The 22254-nt window shown below is 54.6% G+C and overlaps 1 protein-coding gene across 5 annotated transcripts; it reads left to right on the top strand.

Annotated features, from left to right (window-relative positions):
- Positions 1 to 381: 381 nt before the first annotated feature.
- PIANP (PILR alpha associated neural protein) lies at positions 382 to 17328 on the top strand. Of its 5 annotated transcripts, XM_067004684.1 has the most exons (7): positions 382 to 485; positions 847 to 1019; positions 7156 to 7225; positions 7376 to 7941; positions 8090 to 8171; positions 8325 to 8552; positions 8736 to 12926. In XM_067004684.1, exons 3-7 carry the CDS (start codon positions 7209 to 7211, stop codon positions 8755 to 8757), a joined length of 915 nt encoding a protein of 304 aa, XP_066860785.1. In that variant the 5' UTR covers positions 382 to 485; positions 847 to 1019; positions 7156 to 7208; the 3' UTR covers positions 8758 to 12926. The 5 variants fall into 5 exon arrangements, with proteins under 5 accessions (XP_066860785.1, XP_066860794.1, XP_047907548.2 ...); XM_067004693.1 differs by lacking the exon at positions 847 to 1019 and having other exon boundaries at positions 413 to 485; XM_048051591.2 differs by lacking the exons at positions 382 to 485; positions 8736 to 12926 and adding an exon at positions 16755 to 17328 and having other exon boundaries at positions 737 to 1019.
- Positions 17329 to 22254: the final 4926 nt, after the last annotated feature.

Raw genomic sequence — 22254 nt, 5'->3', positions numbered from 1 at the left:
CGGCCCCTCGGAGGCACGCCACCCCCCCCGGGCTCTCCTCTCGCCGGCACGTCCCCGCCGCTCCCGGACGCGTCCCATCGATCCCCGGCACAGGGACGCGCCCGGGGATGCGCTCAGCCGAGCGGGGCGGTCCCGCGGCCCGGGCAGAGCCCCCCCTGCTCCCGCAGCCCCCCCCCCCCCGTCCCCACCTCGACGGCCGCAGAGGCGCCCCCCTCGAGGGGCACGGCGGCGGGGGCGAGCCCCGGGGGGTGGGGGGGACGGGGGGGGGCGTCGCGGGGAGGGGGGGTCCCGGGGGACGGAGCCGTCCGGGGGTAGGCGGGCGGCGGGGAGATGGGGGGGGGGGGGGGAGCGGCGGATCCCTTGGAGACACCTCTCTCCATGGCAACCTAATCGCTTCCTGTGAGGAGCCCGAAATAACCGGCACGACGGGAGAGGCGCGGAGCGGGCAGCGGCGGCGGGGAGGCGGCGGCGGCGGCGGCGGGCAGGTCCGGCGGGGCGGCCCGGGGGAAGGATGGGGGGGGGGGGGGTCGGGAACCGGGGAGCCCTCGCCCACCCCGCAGGCGGGGAAGGGCTGCGGGGCCGGGGGGCGGCAGGGCACGGGGCATCCCCCCCCCCCCCCCCCCGCCCCCGGTGGTGCTGCCCCCGTCGGGGCTGCCCCCCGGTGGGCGCCCCTCGGACCGCAGCAGGGCTCGGGGGCGGCGGTGTCGGGCCGCGGCCGTGCCAGCAGCCATGGGGTTAACGGGAGGCTGCGAGCGAGGGAGACGGAGACGGAGAGAGAGAAAGAGGGGCTGGACCAGTCCTCGGCAGCTGTTTATTTCAAGGCATCTCTCGCTCCCTCTCCCTCAGCCAGGGCTGAGCCTCGCCGAGCCTTCCTCCTCCTCCTCCTCCTCTCCCTCCTCCTCTCCTCCTCCTCCTCTCCTTCCTTCGTCCTGGCCATGAGAGGCACCGGCAGCGGCAGCCGCGCTCCCCCGGTCCCCCGCTCCGCCGCCCCGGCTGCGCCCCACTCGTCTCCCCGCAAGGTAAGTTCAGCCTCAGCCCCGGCGTGGGCATGGGGCCGCAGGGGCGAGGGGCAGGGAGGGACGCGTGCCCGGCTACGAGTCATCCCTCGCCGTCTCCTTCCCCGTGTCCTTTCTCCCCCTTTTTCCTTTCCCCTCTCCCCATCTGGGTGCTCTGTCTCCTCCTTAGCCGGCTCTCCGTCCCCTCTGCCGTCCCCTCCTCTCTCGCTCTGGGGCAGGGGGTGCCCGAGGGGCTGGCAGGGAGGGGGCACGTCCAAGGCATTGCTGCCTCTTGCCCTCCAGCTCCGGGCTCCATCACAGACCTGTTGTGCTGGAGCACTGGAGCCTCTGCTGAGCAAGGCGACTTCAGCCAAATTGGCGCAGCTGGAGAAAGGAAGCGGAGGGGTCAGTCCCTCCTCCCGCCCAGCCGAGGGTGCACCACACAAGAGAGACCAATTCGGATGTGGAGACTCCAGCACCTGAAGCACTTGGATGCCCGGGAACCGTAGGAAACTGGGAGGCAGAAGATTGGCAGACTCATGACATGTATTGCAGGCAGGCACTAGATGGCAGGGGACCGGCATCCTAGAGTGCTGGCTGGAATGGGGCCATGCTCACAGTTCCCAAATGCGGGGAGACTTGAGCTCAGAGGACCGCTGCTGGGGTTCACACGCCCGTTCCCTAGATACCGAGGTGTCCAAATGTGCAGGCGCTGCCACCCTTCCAGCCCCGGATTATGCCCTAGCCCAGGATTTCCATCCCCAGCCCGTAGGTGCTTGCCCCAGTGCCCTGTCACTGGAATTTCTGCCAGCGGTCACCGAGTGCTGCAGGACCTGCACTAACACCGGGCGAGCGCCACCGGCCCCTCCGCGGTCCTGGCCAGTCCTTCTGGGCACTACCACCAGCCTTCACAGCCTCAGACACCAGGTAGAGCACCCGACGCAAGGCACTGCATTCAGACTGCCAGCCCCCAAATCCAGCGTGCTCTGCAAGCTGTCGCCCCCAGCCCCATGCACAGCAGGAGCTCCTTCCCCAGATGGGCTTGGCATCTCCCACCACAGGGTACCAGCATTTGGCTTCGTGCTCCCGGCTGTCTAAACTCCCCCGAGCACAGCAGAATCACCTCCCTGGGGCAGCTGCTCCAGGATTCCTCCCTTTCCCTGTCCCCACCCAGCCGAATACAGCAGGACGTACAATTCCTTTTCATCAGCACTGGGGTTCATGCTTCCTGCTACCACACCAGCGATGACTGCATCTCTGCAGCTTGGGCTGTGAACCCCAGGATGCTCACGGCCACTGAGAAAAACACAGGTGTGGGGCGCTCAGGGCACCAGGCGGTGTCGGGGGGGTCTCACTGCCGGCACCTGAACTCGCTCCGCTCGATGCTCGGAGATAGCTGCTAGGCTCCACAGTCCCGGATCGCTGTCTCCTATCAGTAGCTGTCATCACAGCACCCTGATGCTGGCCGGGAGTTAAAAATGACAGGCAACCTAGCTTTCTCTCTCCGCGAGGAGGGCTGGGTCCCCCTCAGGTTTGTTTTGATTTTTTATTACTGTTTTGAGTGGGATCGTTGCTGTGGGGGAGCTGGGCAAAGGAAGGATTTGCATGAAGCTCTCGGTGCTGCGGGGTTGCTAATGGCGAACGCTATTTCAGCCGGCAGTAAGTTTCATAATCTTGGCCCAGCTCCTGTGAATGTTCTGTTCCTCAGGGTCATGAGCCTCTTTCCCCTTCCTCCATCCCTTCCCCCTCTACCCAAACTGGTTGGCAATTTCATTGTTCCAGTGGAATATATCCGTCATGTGAGGTCATCGCTGCATAAGGAGAGGTGATTGATTGCTGAGGTCACTGGGGCCTGTCCCATGCTGGGCTTTGAATACTGGGCTGGAGACCTTGAGCTGGACTCTGTGCTCGCAGGAGGGCCGCTGGTGTGGGGTGCAGAGAGGCACGGTGATGCATTCCCGGCAGATTGAGTGGCTGAGCAAACAGACTGCTGCATTCTGAACTAGCTGGAGCGCTCAGAGAGCAGACGGCTCCATTCCTAGAGGCATAGTATCACAGCAGTCAAGCCCGAGATGCTAGAGAAATACAGATAGATCATCGTCTGCCAGCCGAGCCAGGCAGAATCGGGTGCAACTCTCTCCCCATCCCCAGATGGAAGGAGGCTAGCCGCTTCTCGCTGACACGTCCTGCGTGTGCTCGGCTTCGCCCAATTGCTCCCTGGTCAGAGCTGATCTCTGCTAAGCATCAAGAAAGCTGTGAGATTCTCAGATTTTAAGGCCAGGGGGACCGTTTTGATCATCTAGTCTGACCTGCAGCATTGCACAGGCCAGAAAATTTCACCAATTTCATTTCCTGCGTCAAACCCATAACCTCTGATTGAACTACAGCGTCTCTTTGAGAAATACAGCTGTGTAAAGGCTTCAGGCAGGAGGGAATACACCGCCTCCCTAGGTAAATTGCACTAGTGTGTGACCCTCTTTATTAATAGTATTGTTCCTCATTTGAATTTGTCAAACTTCAGCATTTTGTAACAGAAGGTTACAGATTGCATTTGATGTGAGCGAGCTACAGCATGGGTATTGCCTGCACGCGCCTGGCACCTCAGCTCTTTTATTCCAGTGATAACTTTTGTATTTCAATAAGATTTCTCTTGGGGACCACTGCATGCTAGAGTCCTGGACATGTAGGAGTTATCCTCCATGAATCCCAGGGCTTCACCAGGGCAGAGTAGCACCTGAACTCCAGAGTTCAGGATGTCACTTCTACGGTTTAGCCTGTGCTTCCTGCTCAGAGCAGGCACGCAGCAGGCTCTGCTCCTAGACAATAGTTAGGATGTAGGTTCCCATTCCCCTTGGAGAAGTGGCATGCGTGCTTTGGGGCACGGCTGCTGAGATCTGCTCTCTCACATCCCAGCAGCAGTGGGTCTGGGCTGCAGGAGACCTACCAAGAGGGAGGAAGCATGGCTGGGTCACTGACGTTGGGGAACAGAAGAAGGACTTGTGTTTTCATCCTGCAAATTCAGTGAGAGCAGCTCCTAATAGACTAGCCCCAGATCTGTAGTCTGGCCCTGTAGTGGGGTCCGTATGCAATAGCAATGAGCAATGTAATTCCTCCTCCCAGCTTCCAAGCACCAAGATTCACAAACGGAGCTCAGTGAAGTGCCCTGGGGAAATAGCTTTGTCATTCACTCTCTGTCATCTGTGCATAACAGGACACTGGAACACTGCAATGAAGGCCCTGTACCTAGAGTGAAAGCACGCAGGTCCATCTTTGGACCCTGGGACCAGCTCTGTCCATTTTTTATCACAATTAGACCCGGGAGACGGACCTGAAAGCAAAAGCCGTGCCAGGCGGTACTGATGCAGAAATCCAGTCTCTGCTCTGGCATACAACAGCCTCCTGAAAGGTGTAAGGTGCAACGATACTGGGACTCGTACCTCCAGGCAGTAAGACTATTTGAGCCCGCTCCTCCTCTCCGAAGATGTACTGTTTTATTCAACATCCACAATGGGATACAGAGATGAATCAAGGACATTTGCTGTGCTTGCCCTCAAGCACAACAGAGTTTGTGCCCAGGACACAATTCCTACTGCCAGCAGCTAACCGAAGAGTGCCCCAGACATGTTTTATCTGCTGCTGTGCTGGTAAGCCACAGGGATCTATGTCCACGCTCTGCTGTGAGCATTGGTACTCCATGTGCAGTGGAGCCTAGCCCTTGCTGGCTGGCGAATCAGCTGGAGTTCCTGCTCCTTTGCTCTCATGGCATTCATGCTACAGGAGACAGCTCTGTGCTCCTCCACAAAAGACACCTGGCTGTGCTTGTGCCAGGGCACACTCTCAGTCTCTGTCCCCAATATCATTAACAAACCAGAATGCTGACTGATACCATCTCAGTCCTGCACTCATCTGGAGCTGCCTTTGGGGTAGAGCCTCCAGGATTCACCTCCTCCTCACTGCAGGAGGATCTGTGCACAAGAGTGCCTGAGGTCTGAGCCTTGCACCCAGTTTCCAGCCTGTCACAAACACAGCAGTATGTGTACAGGAGGAGACCAGTGCTGGGCTCACTCTTGCCCCTCTGGTCCAGTAACAGCCATAACCAGCTCCCTAGGGCTGAAATTCAGGCTTCCAGGTGATAAAGCAAGCACAACTTGGGTCTGTAGGGATCCTTATTCCCGGGCTTTAGACCCTGGGAATGCTCGGTCCTGGGTGCTCTTCTGGAGAGCCCAAATACAGCCAAGCAGCACAGCGATTTCTGCTACTGCGGTGGTACTGCCCAGATTAACATCTGTTGCCTGATGCAAAAAACCACACATGCACCCTCCGAAGACCAGGGCTGTTAGCTGATAATGCGGTTGCAGGGCATGGCTCTTCATCACGGGGAGCTACTCCCCAGTCCCAGCCATGGCCCCAGGCACTCCAGGCCACCTTGAAATCATCAGGACGGTTTGCGTGCACCCTAGCCTGGGGACTCACATGGAGAGGGATCCACGACACTTGGGATTCCCTCCCTTTCCAAGGTCCAAAAGAAATTCTGTCACAGATTTCTGTCTTGCCAGACATGATCTTCCACAGCGTCGTGATCATAATCCAGATGGCCAAGATCTTGCCAGCGCAAGGGAGCCTCTGGCTTTGGAAGAAACTTGCTCCATTCTGCTGCCTCTCTGCAGAGCTGCATTTTAATACCGAGTCCCCTCTAAGGCTTAGAGGTTCAGGAGCAAAGTACAAAGAAATGCTGAGAATAGCTGCTCTTTTCTCCTCATCTTCATCTCAGGATCTCTCCAGAGACTGATCTTGCCCCGGAGGGAAGGGCAGGGCACATTAGCCGACAATTCCTTTTTTCCTGTGAACTTTGTTTAAATATTTAACAGAAGGAAACTAAAAATATCCCCAGTTAATGCAGCAAGAGCCAGACAGCGGTTTGCTCCTGGGTGTCCTTCCTCCCAGCCCCTCTCCTCAGGTGCACGTCATGGGGCGCGAGCCCCCCAGCCCACAGCAAGCAGCGGGCTGCAAGAGGAAGGCCTGCTCCTCAGGAGGGGCTGCAGCGTCACCTAACAACATGGACCCAGCAGGGGAACGGCTATTACTCCTTGGGAGCATCAAGACACAGCATGGTGGGCTCAGGGCTGGAGGTGCAGGGTGTTTGGTCTCCGTGTTGACTGCCTCCTGAGCCCCCTTGGCCCAGCACCCCCTTTTCCACGCCCCACAGCCACATGAGGGCACGAATGTGGGTTGTCGGTGCTCACTCCTCCCCTTCACAGTGAAGGAACGGGCTGGATGTCTTGAATGATTTTTTCCCCGTGTGTGCGTGAGGTCTTTGTTGTGGAGCAAAATCCCGGGTCAGGTACACAGCAGCTCACTGGGGAAGGGCTGGCGCTGCGCCGCGTGCTGCCAAGGGAAGGGGCAGGCAGCATGAAGGGCAGCCGCGCTGCCGTGAGGATGATGCCGGAGGGTGGCGTGCGGCCGGTGCTGAAATCCTGCCGGGGTGCTGGCCCTTGCTCCGTGCCGCAGCTGCTGCCTAGCGCTGCTGGGTTTTGGGGATTGCTGGTGGGAGAGGCGGGGGAGGAAGGGAGGGACGGGACCTTGCTGAGGATACGTGGGTAAGGAGCATGGAAAGGTAATTCCGTGTTAGTGAGGAGGAAAGTAAATGCTAAATATTTGATAGGTATGTTTTTGCTCTTAAGTTCCTTAGTAAGGCTGGACTTTTCTGGCTGATTCACTCTCTCTTTCCCAATCTTCCCGGTTTATCACTTGCGAGCTTCCCCTCTCGCTCCCTCACCCCGGCAGACAATGAAGAGGCTCCTTTTTAATAAATGGATTACACGCTCTGCACTATAAATAAACACAAGAATTAAGATTCCAACCTGTTCTAGCGATAAGCAAACAAAGACGCTGAATCCCCCCCTCGGCCTTCAGACAGGAGAGTCCCCCGGGAGTCTGGGCACGCATCTCCGCACGTGTACTCCAGAGGCGGATCACTTTTCCCTGGTGCATACGCTAGCGAGCATGCTTCTGTGGGCCGGGGGGAGCAGCCCTGGGCAGGGGAGTGGGTGCATGTGCATGCTCTGCCTCGCTCTGCCTGCCGGGGCTGGCACCAGCAGCGGGGAGGGAGCGATGGCCGCGAGGTCCAGACGCAGCTCAAGCTCTCTCTCTTGCCTCCCAGTGAGGAGCATGAGGCGAGACCTCGCCGAGTGACGAGGCGCTGTTGCATCTGCGATGGAGCCTGGTGCCTGGTAGGTTCACGGCCCCCCCGCGCCTGCCAGCGATGCGGGAAGGAGGAAGGCATGTGGGCAGCAGGCTGCTGTCGGCTGCTCCACGACGGGCCTTCCCAGCAGGAGGGACATCCAGATAATGCGCTCTTCCTCCTCCTCCTCCTCCTGCAGCAGGATGCCTCTCCTGGCCTCCTCCATCCACTCGCTGCAGCTATGGCACTTCCTCCTCCTGGTCTCCGCTGTCCCTCCACCCGCCGCCTGGTCCCTGCGCCCTCGCAGCCCCGTGGCCACCCGGCCTCTCTGCGCTCGTCGGAGTCCCTCTGCCCACCGGCCCATTTGCATCTGGGACAGGACCTCGCTGCCGGAGCGGGATTTGCGCCTCACGGCGCCGCGCCAGCGGGCCCTGTCCCCCCGCGGTGGGGACCTGCGCCACGCCGTGCGGCTGAGACGCCAGGCAGCGGGGGCCCGGCCCGCCACCCCCTCTGGTTTCGAGGACGGCATGCCCTCCTCCCAGTACCCCTGGGCCATCGTGTGGGGCCCCACGGTGTCGGATGAGGACGGAGGGGACGCCAACTCAGCCAACCCGGGCTTCCCACCGCTGGGCTACACCTTCGTTTCACCACGGGGCATGGCGACGGCGCAGCCCAACTCCCACTCGCTGCTGCACAACGCGGGGCTCAACCTCCGCGAGACCCCGGCCACCCTACGGCCGTTCCTGTTTGGGCCCCGGGGGGAAGGTAGGTCTGCATTGTGCTTCTCCTGGCCCTGTTTTTGCAGAAGAAGCTCCTTCTGCAAAACTTGTCCTTGCCCCAACACTTGCACTGCTGCTCTTGGGGGTCTGATGGGGGTGGCAGTCACACTGCCCCTCTCCCCTCTGCCTCACAGGTGTGGACCCCCAGCTCTACGTCACGATCACCATCTCTATCATCATTGTCCTGGTTGCCACCGGGATCATATTCAAGTTCTGGTGAGTGGGGCTTGGGGCCAATTGGGACTGTTTCGTAACGGTGCTCTGAGGCCATGTCGGTGGGCACAAGGACTGTGGGCTTGGGCACTGGAGAAAGCGTTTGACCCATGGGTGCAAGGGGCACTCATCGCCTTGCTGCTCTTCTCTCCAAAGCTGGGACCGCAACCAGAAGCGCCGGCGCCACTCTGGGCAGCAGAGTGGTGGGAGGCAGCAGGATAGCCAGCAGCCCCTCACGGACCTGTCCCCCACCACCGTCAGCATCCTGGGGCCCTACAGCGACTCCCTGACCCCCACGCCCGAGGCGGAGGAACCCAGGCATGGGCAGGAGGGTGCAGAGAAACTGGGGGGCCACGGGAAAAGCACTGCCTTCCAGCTCAACCGGTGAGTCCGCCGGGGAGCCAGGGAGCCGTGGGGTGGCAGGGGGCAGAGGAACAGCAGGCTAAGGGCGGGCAAGGCAGATCAACCTTCTGAGGAGGGCCCAGGCGAGGCTGGCTGGCTAGCGGGGACGCCGGGGCAGCATGAGCGCCCGTCTCTAATTCTTTTCCGATTCCCTTTTCCCCCCAGAATCCCACTGGTGAACCTGTGATGCACACGGGAGAAGCAGAGCTGGCTCCCCCACCCTCCTGTCACAACCAGGGAGCCCACACTTCTGCCGCCTCTGCTACCCCAGGAAAAAAAAAAAAAACCAATCTCCTTGTGCCACGGCCCGCTGCCACCGTTGTTAAATAACTCCACCGGGACGTGCCTGGGCAAACGGACGAGCCGGGCCTCGCTAGCGTCCTGCGGGGGGAAGGTTGGGGACCCCCCCCGAGCAGGACAGGAGGATGAGCGAGCAGGATGGTGGGAGGGAAGGCGGCTGTCGGTGGTGTGAAATCGTAGCCTGCCCTGCCCCTGTCCTCGCACACACGCACACGCACTCTTTGACCTCCGTGACTCTCCCACCAGTGCATGCCTGACGTTGGGGGTAGGCGAGGTGGAAAGGCGTACCCCTGTCCCCGTGGGCCCGAGCCCTTCCGTGTGTCCCTTTCCATGTTGTGTGCTTTGACGTGAACGTCTGGAGTTCAGTGGCTGCAGCGATGCCTGCTGGGGTTCGGTCACCCCGAGCCAGGGCTCAGGTGATGGCAGGTCCTTCTGTTCCCAAGGTCTTGGCCTTCCCGAGGGTCCCAGGAGTGGGTGAGTCTTGGGAAGAAGAGTCTCATATAGCACCTGACCCCCCTCAGCAACACATTTCCTTGAAGGAAACATTGCCCTGCTTTTAATATTCATTTCTTCCCATCTCCTTTCTGCCTAACACTCCTGTTTTCTGTCTTCAGCTTGTATCTTTCATCTCTCAGTCCCCAATGTTTCTATTTTTTTCTCTCCATTCCTCCTCCCCTCCTTTCTTGCCAGTTAAGGATGGAAGAAGTTCCTTTTGCTTTCCAAATGTTTTGATCTCTTGGAAGCCTCCTCGCTGTCCCTTTCCACCCCCTCAGTCTACTTCATCAAGGTTTTATCTCTACTCTATGGAGGTGTTCTTTAGAAAATCATAGGTGAAGCCTTCTGCCCATAACGTCATTTAGCAAGGGTCCTGTCCATTGAGATACTGCCAAAGCAGCTAAAAGTGTCACAAGCAGATATAGCTGGGCACAAGGAGCATGAGTTTGGCTGGGCTGGGGTAGGGAATTGCTTTCGGACACTCCTGTCACAGGCAACAAGCAGCTGAGATGACTCTGTTTGCCTAGGATGGCAAAGAGCGATTTATAGATGACCTCGGGAGCATTTGGAGGGTTGCCATGTACTGCTGGTAGGTTTCTCCTGGAATGCCTCGTGAGACAACACTTGCCAAGGGCATGAGAGAGGGGGTATCTATGCCGCAACCAGGCATGGGAGGCCGATTTCCACGGCAGTCCATTGACAATGACAATAGTTGCCCTCTCTTGGCTTTTGTGGACACCTTCAAAGAAATTTACAAACCCACGCTGACAGCCACTGAACTGAAATGATGCTGATTTAGGTAAGGTCACCCCCATGGTATACAAACACCTTCAGTTGCTGGGCTGATTGTGTCCAGAGACGGGAAACTCACCCACAATTTGAAGGCTCTAGTGCACCATACAAGGTCTTTGACAAAAAGTTTTCTGTCATCTCAGAGAATAGGAAATCGCCTTCCACCCTTTATCTCTGTAGTAAAAGCATATTCTTTATAGAACAAAGCACATGGAGTTTCCTATGAGGCCTGGTTCTGCCCATTTACCCAGCTGATCTGCTGGTGATCTCAGGTCCCACCTGACTCACCGTGAAGGACATTTAAATGAGAGTGTAAATTACAGTAAGCTTCGCAGAAAACAGTAGAGATTTGGAGAAAATGACAGGTCAAATAAAATTATCGGCTTATTAGAAGCACAGAATGGCTGAAAGATGTAGTTGGAAAAGGACTCTGGAGGTCTCCAGTCTAAGCACAGGTTCAGTCTCTGCTCACAGCAGGGGATATTATTGCTTTACTGTAAATCAATCTGTTACTGAGCCTTTATCCTTACTGAGGCCCCTCTCAAGGCTTTGGTGGACGTTCAAGCTGTGGATGGACAAACAAGGGGGCAGATGGCTGCTCCTGCCCACGGCCCCCCTCACCACCTCCCCTGCCAGCTGAGGGCAGGTCAGGGGCTGTTCCCACTCACGCTGGCACAACCAGGGATGGAGATGGACATCAGCACACAGTCTGCACAGGGCTGAATTGGTTGCTGCGGGCAGTTTACAACATAACGCCTCAAACTGGTTTAAGTAATCTTCCAGACTGGATTAATTAGATTGCTCTTTGATCAATAGCGCTTGTTGAAATGAGGCCAGAGTTTAGACGCTACCACTTCAAGGGCTGTCCTCGGACTTTCCCTTTGCACACGCAGTGTGGAGAGAAGGTCTGCAAGAAAGTGGCAGGGCACTGCAGGGGGTGTAGTGAAAACAGTTTCCAACACTTGCTGCAGGGAAGCCCTGCGCTCTGCTGGCCAGGCCTTTGTAAACTCTGCAAACACATCAGATTTAAGTGTTGTTTCTGTTTGATTGTTTGTTTGTTTGTTTTCCTTTAACGTGTCTCTGCTCTTGTTAAAAGTACCTCCAAGGAATGAAACCTATCATGGATGTTGTGGTAAGAGGGAAGATGGGAAATGCAGTAGAGAAAACTCTTATAATGACAGAAGTTTCGATATGCTGAATATCTTTTCCAACACCAATTTTTCTAGTCAAACATTTTTATGGCGGTCGTTCACTCTCTCACATGAAACAGGTTAGATATGGGAAACAGCTTCATCGTTCTGCCCAAACTTTCATTGCTATGTTCTGTCCCTGGAGCAAAACATTCAAAACATGTTTGGCCACATAAGCTTCTTCCAGTCAATAAATAATCTCACTGGATCTGTTTTCTCCATGGCGGGAGCCTTATAAACCATCTTTCCCTATGCAGAATGGAGCCTGCCTGGTCCTCCAAGATCATATTCTGTGAGATGCACACATGGACTGGTTGACAGCACCAGGTACAAAGCCAGGGCAGAGGCCAGCACCTTCTCAGTCACAAGCCGCAGGTTTCCCATCTTCCAGCTGACTGGAGGAAAAATATCTGGGTTAAATTTTTTCCAGTGGAAATTTTACAGAGAGAAAGGTGTGTAGGGAAAACTACTGCAAATGTTTGTAGGCTTGGGCTGAGCCTGTCCAACATTGCTGGCCAGTTAGCAGAACACATCTGGGTGGGCTGAGCAACTGTGTCTGTGCAAACTCCTCAAGGGACGTGGTTTTGTTAGCAGAAGGCTGGTCTCCCTGTGGGTGCAGTGGGAAGGAGGGAAGGCCTGGGGGACAATCCCTCCCCTCCGCCCTGCATTGTGTTGGAGCAGGAACCTGAGTCTCTCTGTCTCCCTGTTTACCCGACAGTGACATGACCACAAGGACAAATCCTGTTTGGGCTTCCCGATCTGGTTGGTCATGACGGGTAGGCAAGGGAACGGAGCTCAGACGTGTGCTTCCACACCTCTCCTCCAGTCCAGTTTACAGCGACACATCCAGCCAAGAGTTCCAGGGCTTCAGAGAGGGCTATCTACCTCTTCCTCTGTGGCACCTAAGTGCCCTTGTAAATCTGGCCCTTTCACCCGCCCACCCCTCCCTTCCCTGCTAAGGAAAAATGCTTGGAAAGGAGCTTTTTGTTCACTTCCCACACATTCTCAAATGAAAACATGATCACCTTTCGATTGGTCTGACTTAAACTGTGGTTTTGGTTTTCGCTCTGAAAAACACGCCTATGGCACAGCCTTAGAGATGAGTCCTGCAGCACAAAAGCCCTGGGCCAAACTCCAGCTCCCTGACCTTGCCCCAGCTGACGTCCCACTGTAGTCCTGGCCCTACCTTGTCAAGACAATAGAGGGGAACCCCTTCTTTCACTGTCTGACAGCTCTCCATCCCTCCTTTCCTGTTGTTTTCCCACTCCCTGCTACCATCTTGTACCATGGTCTCCCTCCTGGCTCTCTCTCCCCTCCTGCTGTTTCGCTCTCCTCACTCCTCTCTTGTTCTCTCTCTGCCATTTGGTCTTGTTCTGCCGCAGCTCCCATCCTTCTCTCCATCCTCCCTCCTGCTTCCCGCTTGGTCTCGCTCCCCCCCTCCCCTGCCCTTGTGCGCTGTGATATATATTTTTGTAGGATTTCTCTTCTCCTTGTGGTGAAATATTCAATTCTTGTGGGATGTTAGTTTCAACATTTTTAAATAAACCTTTGCAAAATACTGGAAGCAGAGCTCTTGCTGCTGTGGAAGAGGCCATAATGGAGGTGTCAGGGGTGGGGAGAGAGGGGCTTTGCCCTGGGCAGACCCCGGAGGGATGGGGGCTCAAGCATCTGCCATCCTATGGCCTTCTCCAGAGGGGTGGACAGGGCTATTTGGCCATGTGTCCATCTCACCCTGGTTCCCTTAGTGGCCAGAGGGGCCTTTCAGCTCTCCCTCCTCACAGATTTCTGCTGCCTCCCAGCCATGCTTTGGGGCTGCTTGTCACATGCTGATCTGTGCTGGGAGCCAGGGTGGCTGTGAGAGGTGAGAGAAGCTGGAGAGAGACGGAGAGATGCTGGAGCAGAAGCCTCCCTCACTCTGTTCCCCGCGGCTGCCTCCGCAATTTCTATTTACAGCCCTGCTGCCTCCCCTCCTGGCCACAGTGCCGCTGCTGTTGCTAGTTTCCAGGGCTGCTCTGTAATTAAGCATCCTCTGTCTCCTACGACTCCCCCACTTCACCAGCTCCGTCAGTGATCGCTGCCGGGGTGGGCAAGGGGGGGGGTGCTGGAGACCACGGCAGCGCTGGTGGCACCTCCGAAGGGCTCCCTCCCCGTGGGGCACCAGGGATGGCTGTCCCAGCGTCTGTGCTCGTGTGAGCGGCACCCCTTCTGCCCCCGTGCCGAGGGTGGGAGGAGGGAGTCCCTCAGCCCTGCTGCTTCGGTGGGCTGCTCGCCCATCCACTGCAAAAGGAGGCTGTGGGGCTGGGCAGGCTGGGGAGATGCGGCTGAAGGGGTGAGAAATTCTCACCGTGCTGACATTACAGGCTCACACGCTTGTCAGCGCAGTGAAATGTCTTGCGTAAACCTCAGCTGCTTCCAGCCAGTGCTTCATCCCTTCCTGCTGGCTTCTCTGTCAGCAGATGCGTTTTCTCCAGTGCCCTCTCCACAGAGGCTGAGGCTACGGGCACTCAGTGAAACCTTCCTTTCCTTCACCAGGAGAAGCTCCCCGAGGTGACCCTTTTTCTTCTGATCTCCTGAAGCTCTGACTCCCTGGTCTAGTCCCTTCTCACCAACACCTCCCACTACTTCTTGCCCACCTGCTCGCTTTGACTTCCCAGCCTTCCAGCCTGCTCCCAGCCCTGCCTCCTTCCCCAGCACCTTGCTCACTGATGGGGAGCTAGGAGGGGGAGCTGCCTGCTGAACAAGGGGCAGTGGAGATGGGAGGAATGGATGCGATCAAATAAATCAAAGAAGAACACCTAAGAACTGCACAAGCACAACAAAACACATGAAAGCCCCCCAGCAAGGGGTCAGAAACCAAGCACGAGGTATTGCTGAGCACTGTGATTTCCTGACAAAGAGAGTACCTCGGAAACACATTATGAAAACAGCTCCCAAAGCTGGGACTCCCTCCAGCTGAACACTTTCTGTAACCTGCAATAAATTGTCCCATTATATTTAAAAACAAACAAACATGACAAACTAAGGTAATGGTCTGCTGGCAGCGCCTGTCAATGTAAGGATCTCATAGTGAGCTGCAGTACTCGCTTGCCTCCTCTGCTCAGGGAACTTCTCCAGACCTGGGGCTGGGAGTGAGGCCACTACACGCTCTGTGCTGCTCTTCCCCATGGGGCTATCATGCTGCTCACCACTGCTCTGTGGTAATGCCTTCATAGCATGCCCCGTGAGACAACTGGCCCTGTGTTACGAGCATGAGGGTAGAGGTGGGAAAGCACCTGTTGGGCATCGCTGTTCTCCTCAGGCCTACCCTATAGACACGGCATGGCGGCAGAGGGGACGATAACTTAAGTTGGAGGTGTCTCCTCGCCCAGCCAAAGGGATGTGGTTGTGCAGACGGTGATTTAATTAGGAGCAACGCACAACTTAAGGTTGCCTTGAAGAATGACCCTGAAACAAGCTCATTTTAGTGTCACGTAAAGGAGCTGAGTGGTTCCCTTGGTTCGCTCCTGCTTTGAACCTCAGAGGCAGAGCTGAATCTTTATCAAGGGCTGCTGTGTCTCCGAGTGCACGTTTCACTTGGTGAATAATAGGCCATTCAGTGACGCACTCCACATTGATCCAAAGCCCATCTTTCTCAGGGAGTGACCGGAATACAAGCAAAACCATCTTCAACTTCAGATCAATCCCCACGAGGGATCTGGCAGGGAAACAAATGCCAGTCCCTGCTCCAGGGACCTGTCTTGCATCTCTGTGGCTCCTAGTTAGGGCTCCAGTGGATGGAGGGCAGTCACTCTAGGGCAGCCAGTCTAGCTTGAAGTCCAGGCTTTGTCAAGGGCTGGATATACCACGAAGGTTCAACAAACAAGCAAGCCTGGGGTGACTCAATTTCTGAATGTCAGAAGGACATAGCTTGATGTCTGCAGCATGCACTGGTCAAATCTGCATTACAGCCTGGCTGGAGAGCTGGTTGGTTTCCTTGTTAGTTTACCCAAGAAAAGTGCCTGGACAAGCATCATGATTCTCTCAGGTACCATCTGAGCCTTGGTAAAGTGACCAAGGCAGTAGGATCTTTGTGAGCTCCTCCTAAATCAAGGGACAGTCTGTGGTGAGTGTCCTCTGCTACCATCAGGGAAATCAATCTAGACAGGTTAGTGCACCGTTAACACGTGCAGATTAGTCTGAATGTGTTCACACCTACAGTGGAGGCTTGCACCGTTAGATTGACTCAGAGCCATTTGACAACACCGGAGTGAGTTATTTAAGCCTGAAATGGTTTCTTTCTGATGCCTTTTTCTGCGTTAGAGATTTCATTCATGTGTGACATAATGCATGTGAGTGAACATCACGCAGATGAGGTCTGAGGCTCCGCTTAGCATGGCCCTGTGTTCATGGATACACAGCAGGAACTGTCAGAGGTGGTAGAGAGGTGTTATTCCTGCCTTTACAGTGAGACTGCTCTTACACCAAGCATCAGGACATCCATGGCAAAACTGAGGACCAAAAGACTGACCTATAGCCAAATGCTGGTTTCTTGTAGCTACTCATGTTGGCCAACTTACTTGTGGCTATCTAAAAAACATGGTGCAGTAAATCTGAGTGCAGCAGATGAGGAAGAGACAGATTTTCTCATGGTACCTGCTACTTACAGGAGGGCTGGGATGAAGTGGTGACTGAGGATAATAACAGTGCCTCTGGCAGGGCTTTGGTGACAGTAGTTTGACGCTCAGGCAGTACCATGGAGAAAAACGCACAGCCTAACCAAAACACAAGGAGCTGAAGCCATTGAGGAAAGGCCTAAAGGAAGAGAGTTATGAGGTAGAAGGAATATGAGGGAGGCCAGGAAAAGACAGGTTGAGGAGAGAGAGGGCAGAACCATGAATTTTGACTAGGATTAAAAGATGGAGCAGGAAGGGGAACTAGAGTCGGAGGAAGCGATCAGGATGGAAATTTAGAGCTAGGGGAGCTTTAAAAGGACTCAGTAAACAAGAACAGATGGATGAAGCAGGGGTCTGGGAGCTCACAGGTATGAGGGTGCTGCTGATTCTGAAGCCCTTGTTTAGGGCCAACCCAACTCCCCCGACCCTTGCAGTTATCTCAGGAGCAGTGACCCGAGCCCCCCCAGCCCACCTTGTTTGGAGGGAGTGGGGAGCAGAGGCTATTGCACATGCTGGTGGCTCAGCCCTCAGAGCTGAGACTCACTGCTGTAATGGGGACACAAGCCAAGACCCAGACCGTGTGTCAGAGACGAAGGATTGTCATGAAAGGTAGGTCAAGAGGTGAAAGTCCATTTTGCAGTTTAAAGATCTCACTCCTCCTGACATTCACTCCAAAAGATGATGCATTCCCATGTTGTTTCCTTTTCTTGTCATCTTCCTTTCTTGGTGTTAACTGTTCGGTTATCATTTTCCAGGAGCTGAGGTGGAGGCTGTGTCATCAGACTTACGGAGACACCGAGAAATAAACTGTGGGGATGGAGCTCTGAATACGCACAGCACGGAGACCACCAAAGGTGAGGCTGTCAGCATCTGCCCTTGGGCTCCCAGTGCTGATATACAGGCCTCTGGCCTTTACAGCTAAAGGGCAAGAACAGCACCACCTGGAGTGGCATACGCTGAGAGGAGAGTCTCTCGGTGATGAATGCATGAGAAAGCCTGAACAGAATGACACATGAAAAAAAAAAAAAACATTTTGCAAAGAAGAAGCCAAGGACGTAAATGTGAAAGGGTGAGTAGTGTCGTGATGCAGTGAGCACCGTCCTCTGCACCAGAGGTGCGACTGCCTGCTGAAGCAGAGCATGCTAACGTGATGGCAACGGGAACCCAAGCGTCTGTCGGGATGGTGGGTGAAGGAAGGGGCTGGTGTTTCCCAATGTCTGAGCTGACTTTGCATCCTGGGTGGTTGCTGCCATTTGTTTTCTTCTTCTGTGATAACTATACATCATTTCTCTGTACAGTTTACTTCACAAAAGATTTCATGTACTCACCTGAGATGTGTTTTGTTGTGTTTTGTTTAAATATGCAAAATTGCATGCAATTCCATGTGACGTCTCATGCGAATTACGTCTTGTGCTACTGTGCTTATTTGAAATTAATTTGAGTATGATCGCAACCCTGAATCTGAAGCCGTTGTTTAGGCTGAGCACTCACCCAGCTTCCCTGATCCTTGCAGTTATCTCAGGAGCAGCAGCACGATCCTCCCCTGCCTGCCTCAGCCTTGATCCGGAGGTGACACCCGCTGCGGGTGCTGCGGCTCAGATCAAGGTCGTGCTCCAGTCCTCTGCTGAGATTGCCAGTCAGTGCAGTCGGAGGGTGAGGATTTAACGGGGAAGCTGGGACTCCAAGCTCACATCTCACAAGAGTCCACAGATGTGCACTCACAGGGAGAGATTTTTTAAACCCACAGAGCCAGGCTAGACACTGGCCAGTGATCAGCCATCCAGCAGCTCGACAGCTCAGTAAAGTGTCATAAGGCATCTGGGCTCAGAAGAAAACGCTGGTGTTACAATGTCAAGAATTAAACTAGCTCTCTGGAAGAGCTTGTTTCTTAATGACTGCCCCTTTATGGCAGTGAATCTGCAGATACAAGCAAAATGCTGTTGATACAGGTGTCCCATATTCTTAGAAAGATCAGATTCCATCAAAAACATCCACTAAAAGCAACAGCCATAACGCAGGCAGCAATACAATATCTACACTAATCTCTAAACATATACAAGCCATTTCAGCAACATTCTTCATGCTAATTTTCCCTTTTTTCTTCCGCCTGGTTATGAGTCAGCAGCTAGGCTTGAAACCCCTAGCCTTCATCATCGAGGAAGATGTAGACGTCACTCCAGCAATGCCTTAATCCTCCGTTAAAAAACACAAAACAGTCAACCACAGACTTTGCTGTAACTCCCATTTCATTCCTGGCTCACGTAACCCACTGTGACCTGGCAGTGAAATATTTCATGCAAGACTTTTTGCTTTGGGCGGATGGGTGCCTGGAGACAGGGGTGGCTGAGAGCTCTGCGCCATGTCCAGGGCTGCTGGTGTCCAGCCGAGGCAGGAGGTGCTCCAAGGCACATGCTGCTGGTTGACTGCAGCACCCAGCAGCACATCTAGCCCCAGGCTGCCCGGGGAGAGCTGCTCTCATCTTTCCCCAGGCAGCTGCCCCTGAGGCATTCATTTCTCTTGTCCCCATTTGTTGTCCTGTGCCCCGTGCCAACACATGGGTCTGGTCTCATCCACTGTCCAGATTGTCCTGCCTGGAAAAGGGGTGAGGTGTGAGCCCTGCCCCAGCCTGTGTGCAAAGCCTCAGTTAATAAAGATAAACGAAGGCAGTGGAGGAGATGGCCTCAAAGCCTGGAAGTGCCCAGATCACAACGGTGCTGCAGCATGGAGGAGCTCTCTTCTGCTCATTAGCAATCCCATCGGATCTGCAAGACATGTACCCGTCACCCAAGGCAATTGGCCGTGGGCCTGCCTGTCACTTGCTGCTCTCTCCAATTCCCATCCTAGCTCTTCACAACCTGGAGGAGGCTGTGCCACCCGTGGGATGCACATCCTGTGCTCCACGGGCAACTGCAGCCCCACAGCTCTCCCTGCAGCATCCCACGGGCACCAACCCCACCACCCCAAGCAGCTGGCACCAATTCTAGTCAAGCCCCAGGCATCCTGCTTGGCTTGCACTGCATGAAGACCAAAGACGTTACGAAAATGTCCTGCAATCACATAAGAAGAAAAGACTGGCAGAGACCTCCTGACCCATGACAGGGAGCCCCACCACATACTCTTGCTCAGAGACTCCCAGTCTCAAAACAAGCTCAGCCTCCTGGCTTTGGGACTGCTGTTCAGAGGCTGTGCTAGGTCCTTGCACTGTCAGGTGGGAAGCTCCTTCTAATTTCCAGCCTCAGTATATTCATGGCCCAGCCTGTAATAATTCATTCTTGTGCCAGCATTGTCCTTAAGCTTAAATTCAATGACAAAGCCCTTTGTTAACACAGAGTTAATGTTGCTTGGTGATAGCTCATTCTTTCCCAGAACATTGAGTTCATGAAAATGCAAACTTGTGGAAAAACAGGACATTTAGAGTTAAGATGCATGCCTGAGCAACCTTACTTCTGCTCATCCTGAGCTGGCGGCTGCCAGGGGGACTGCCAGCCCTCCAGCTGCACTCACTGTGTCACGTATAAAGCCTTCTGCTATGTCGGAAAGGAGCAGGACCACGAGTAATGGGGGAGGTGAGCAGGGAAAAGAGGGCTAGTCCTCTGGGGCACGCAGGGGGCTCTTCACACCGAAGGGAAAAACTTTCTGGTAGGAGTCTGCTCATAAAAACAGAACCCCGAGGCATCATTTCCCTGGGAAGAGCAACGCCGGTGTACACCAAGAGCATGCCCTGATTCCTGCACTTCAGTCACCGAGGTGGGCAAGAGCCATTTCCAGCAGCCAGTGCAGCCAGCCCAACAGACTCAATCCTACCGCAGCTGGGGAGGACTTGCACGCTTCCTGGCAGCAGCAAGCTGTTTGCCCTTCGTGCAGCTGCAGGCATGCTGCTTTGCCACGGAAGCTGCTCTGTCTAAAGTGAAGGATGCTAGGAGGCTGCTGCAAGCTTCGGCCCCATCCTGGACTCCTCCTTGCAGGGAATTCAGGCCAAGATTTCCACCAGGGTCACAGTGATGCACGAAGGTCAGGACAGAAAATTATGGCAGCTCTAAAACACGGTGGTTGTAGAAACTTCAAGCACAGAAGCAAAGGATGGGCAGAGTGACTCCCCCTCTGCTTCCCTCCCCAGTTATCCATGCAGCATGCTGCAGATGAAGGGAGCTCGTCTGGGAAAAGCTGGGGCTGTCATCTGGCAGGTGCTGGAAGGCTCCACTCCAGAAGAATGAGAGAGGGAATGAGCGCAGAGCAATTCCTTAGGTGGCAGCTGCTCCCCAGGCAGAGCCAAAAAGACTCCCGTGACAGGTGCTCGCCCAGCCTGTGAGGCTGGGAAACAAAGCCTCAGGTGGCTGTGGTGCTGAAGGAGTCCCAGGAAAACGCGAGAATCCTTGCTAAAATGAGCTGCAGAGATGATGCACGAGATTTTCGAGGAACATCTAGGTAAAACAACAACTGCCCTGAGGAGGTGGAGGTGGTAATCCCAGCCCACCTGTGAGGAGGAGCTCGGCCAGCCTGCTGGGCAGGAGGCACTCCACCTGCTGCAGAGCTGGACTCACTTGGCCTGGCCCAGGGACTCGCTGCTGCTGATGGTTTGGGCAGAAAACGTGTGCCCCTGAGTCATGGGCCCCTCTGGGCAAAAACCTGACAACTTGTGGGTTCCCTAAAGCTGCTTGTAAAGTCAGAAGTGCTTCCACCTGGCAAAACGGTGACGGCAAATAGTCCGGAATCACTGGTTTTGTGTCTGGGTATGTGATATGGATTGGAGAAGTGTCTGGGCATGTGATATGGATTGAGAGAGAGTGGAAAGCTTGCAAGATGTGCTGTGACTAGGTACACCACAAGGAGGAGGATGAAATAATCCTGGGAGATAACCCATCCATGGTACGCTGAGAGGAAGCAAGGCAGCTGATGAGTTTTCCCTGATGACGTTGCAAACACATCTGAAAAGTTAGCTCCCAGAATGAGATGCTTACCTGAAGCTTGGGAGCCCTGCCCAGAGGGATCTGCTACAGATATTAGGAAAGCTTTGGGGTACAATAAAGGTGTGAGAGCTGCTGAAACCTGAAAAACCACTCAGAGTCTTGCAGCCCAAGCGTTACTCTGAAAACCTCTCAGAGTGCTGGAGTCCATAACGAATTCCAGAGGTACCCCTGGTACAGACATCCTGCCTCCCTGATGCTACAGACTGTAAAAACATTTGCAGCAGGCTGTCCCTCCAAGCTTTTGGTGCTTACTCAAGGGGCTCCTGGCAGCCAGTGGCAGCCCCAGAATCCTGATAGCAGGCTGCTTGTTCACTCCTGCATCTCACTTGTTTGCTTCTGCATTTTATCCTGAGTCCTTTTGCCTCCTTTCCCTTCAGATTGCCACAGCCCCAGACGCCTCTCCCCTAATCCCCTTTTTCATCCCTTTCAGGCAGCAATTTCACCTGTCAATTAGCTTCCCATCCAATGTATATTTCAAACCTGAAAAAAAAAAAAACTCTGACGTCAATTTGTCAGGAAAATCACATCAACCCTTCTAACTTGACTCCCTGACAGGGTAGCTGGCCTGGCAGACCGGGGGGATGCAGTAGATGTGATAGGTCTTGACTTCGAGGCTTCTGATGCAGCAAAAGGCCTGAAGTTCTCACAAACTAGAGAAATGACTGTAGCCAGAATTGCCAAAAGATTAATGCATAACTGCAAAAAAAAAAAAAAAAAAAAAAAAGTGTATAAAGCTGGTTTGAGAAGATTACATCATCAGAGCAAAAAGGCATTTCCGACGGGGCCACAGAAATCAGCAGGTTCATTTTCATCAATGAAGGTTTAAGCTGTGTTGTAGGAAAAGCTTTTTAACTATCAAGCAATAAAATGCTGGACTAGACTGGCCGAGAGAGTCTTGTCACTGCAGGCTGTTGAGAACAGGTTCAACAGATATCTGTCAGGGATGAGCCGTGCTTCCTTAATCTTGTCTCTGGGTCAGGACGATGAATTAGATGATTGCCTGAGGTCTCGTCCCAGTTTCATTTCCCCTAACTAAATTAAGCAAACCTCAGAAACCATTGGCAAAAGCAAGCTGCAGTGGGCTCTGCTCACTGCCTTCCTGCAAGCTGGGCATTAGACCAGCACTAACCTTGTCCAGGTGTAAACCAGGCTCAGAATCCGTCCCCCTAATGCTGAAAACCCACACGGTGAAACCCTTTCAGCTCTGCTGTCTGTGCAGGTATGTCACATGTTGAGTTCAGGAGGGTTTTTGTGTACCTCTGCAGAGATCTGAGCATTTTCTGAGAAC

The sequence above is a fragment of the Anser cygnoides genome, chromosome 1 (assembly GCF_040182565.1).
Source record: "Anser cygnoides isolate HZ-2024a breed goose chromosome 1, Taihu_goose_T2T_genome, whole genome shotgun sequence".
NCBI lineage: Eukaryota > Metazoa > Chordata > Aves > Anseriformes > Anatidae > Anser > Anser cygnoides.
Note: the sequence above shows the minus strand (reverse complement) of the source record. Positions and strands in the feature narration are given on the sequence as shown.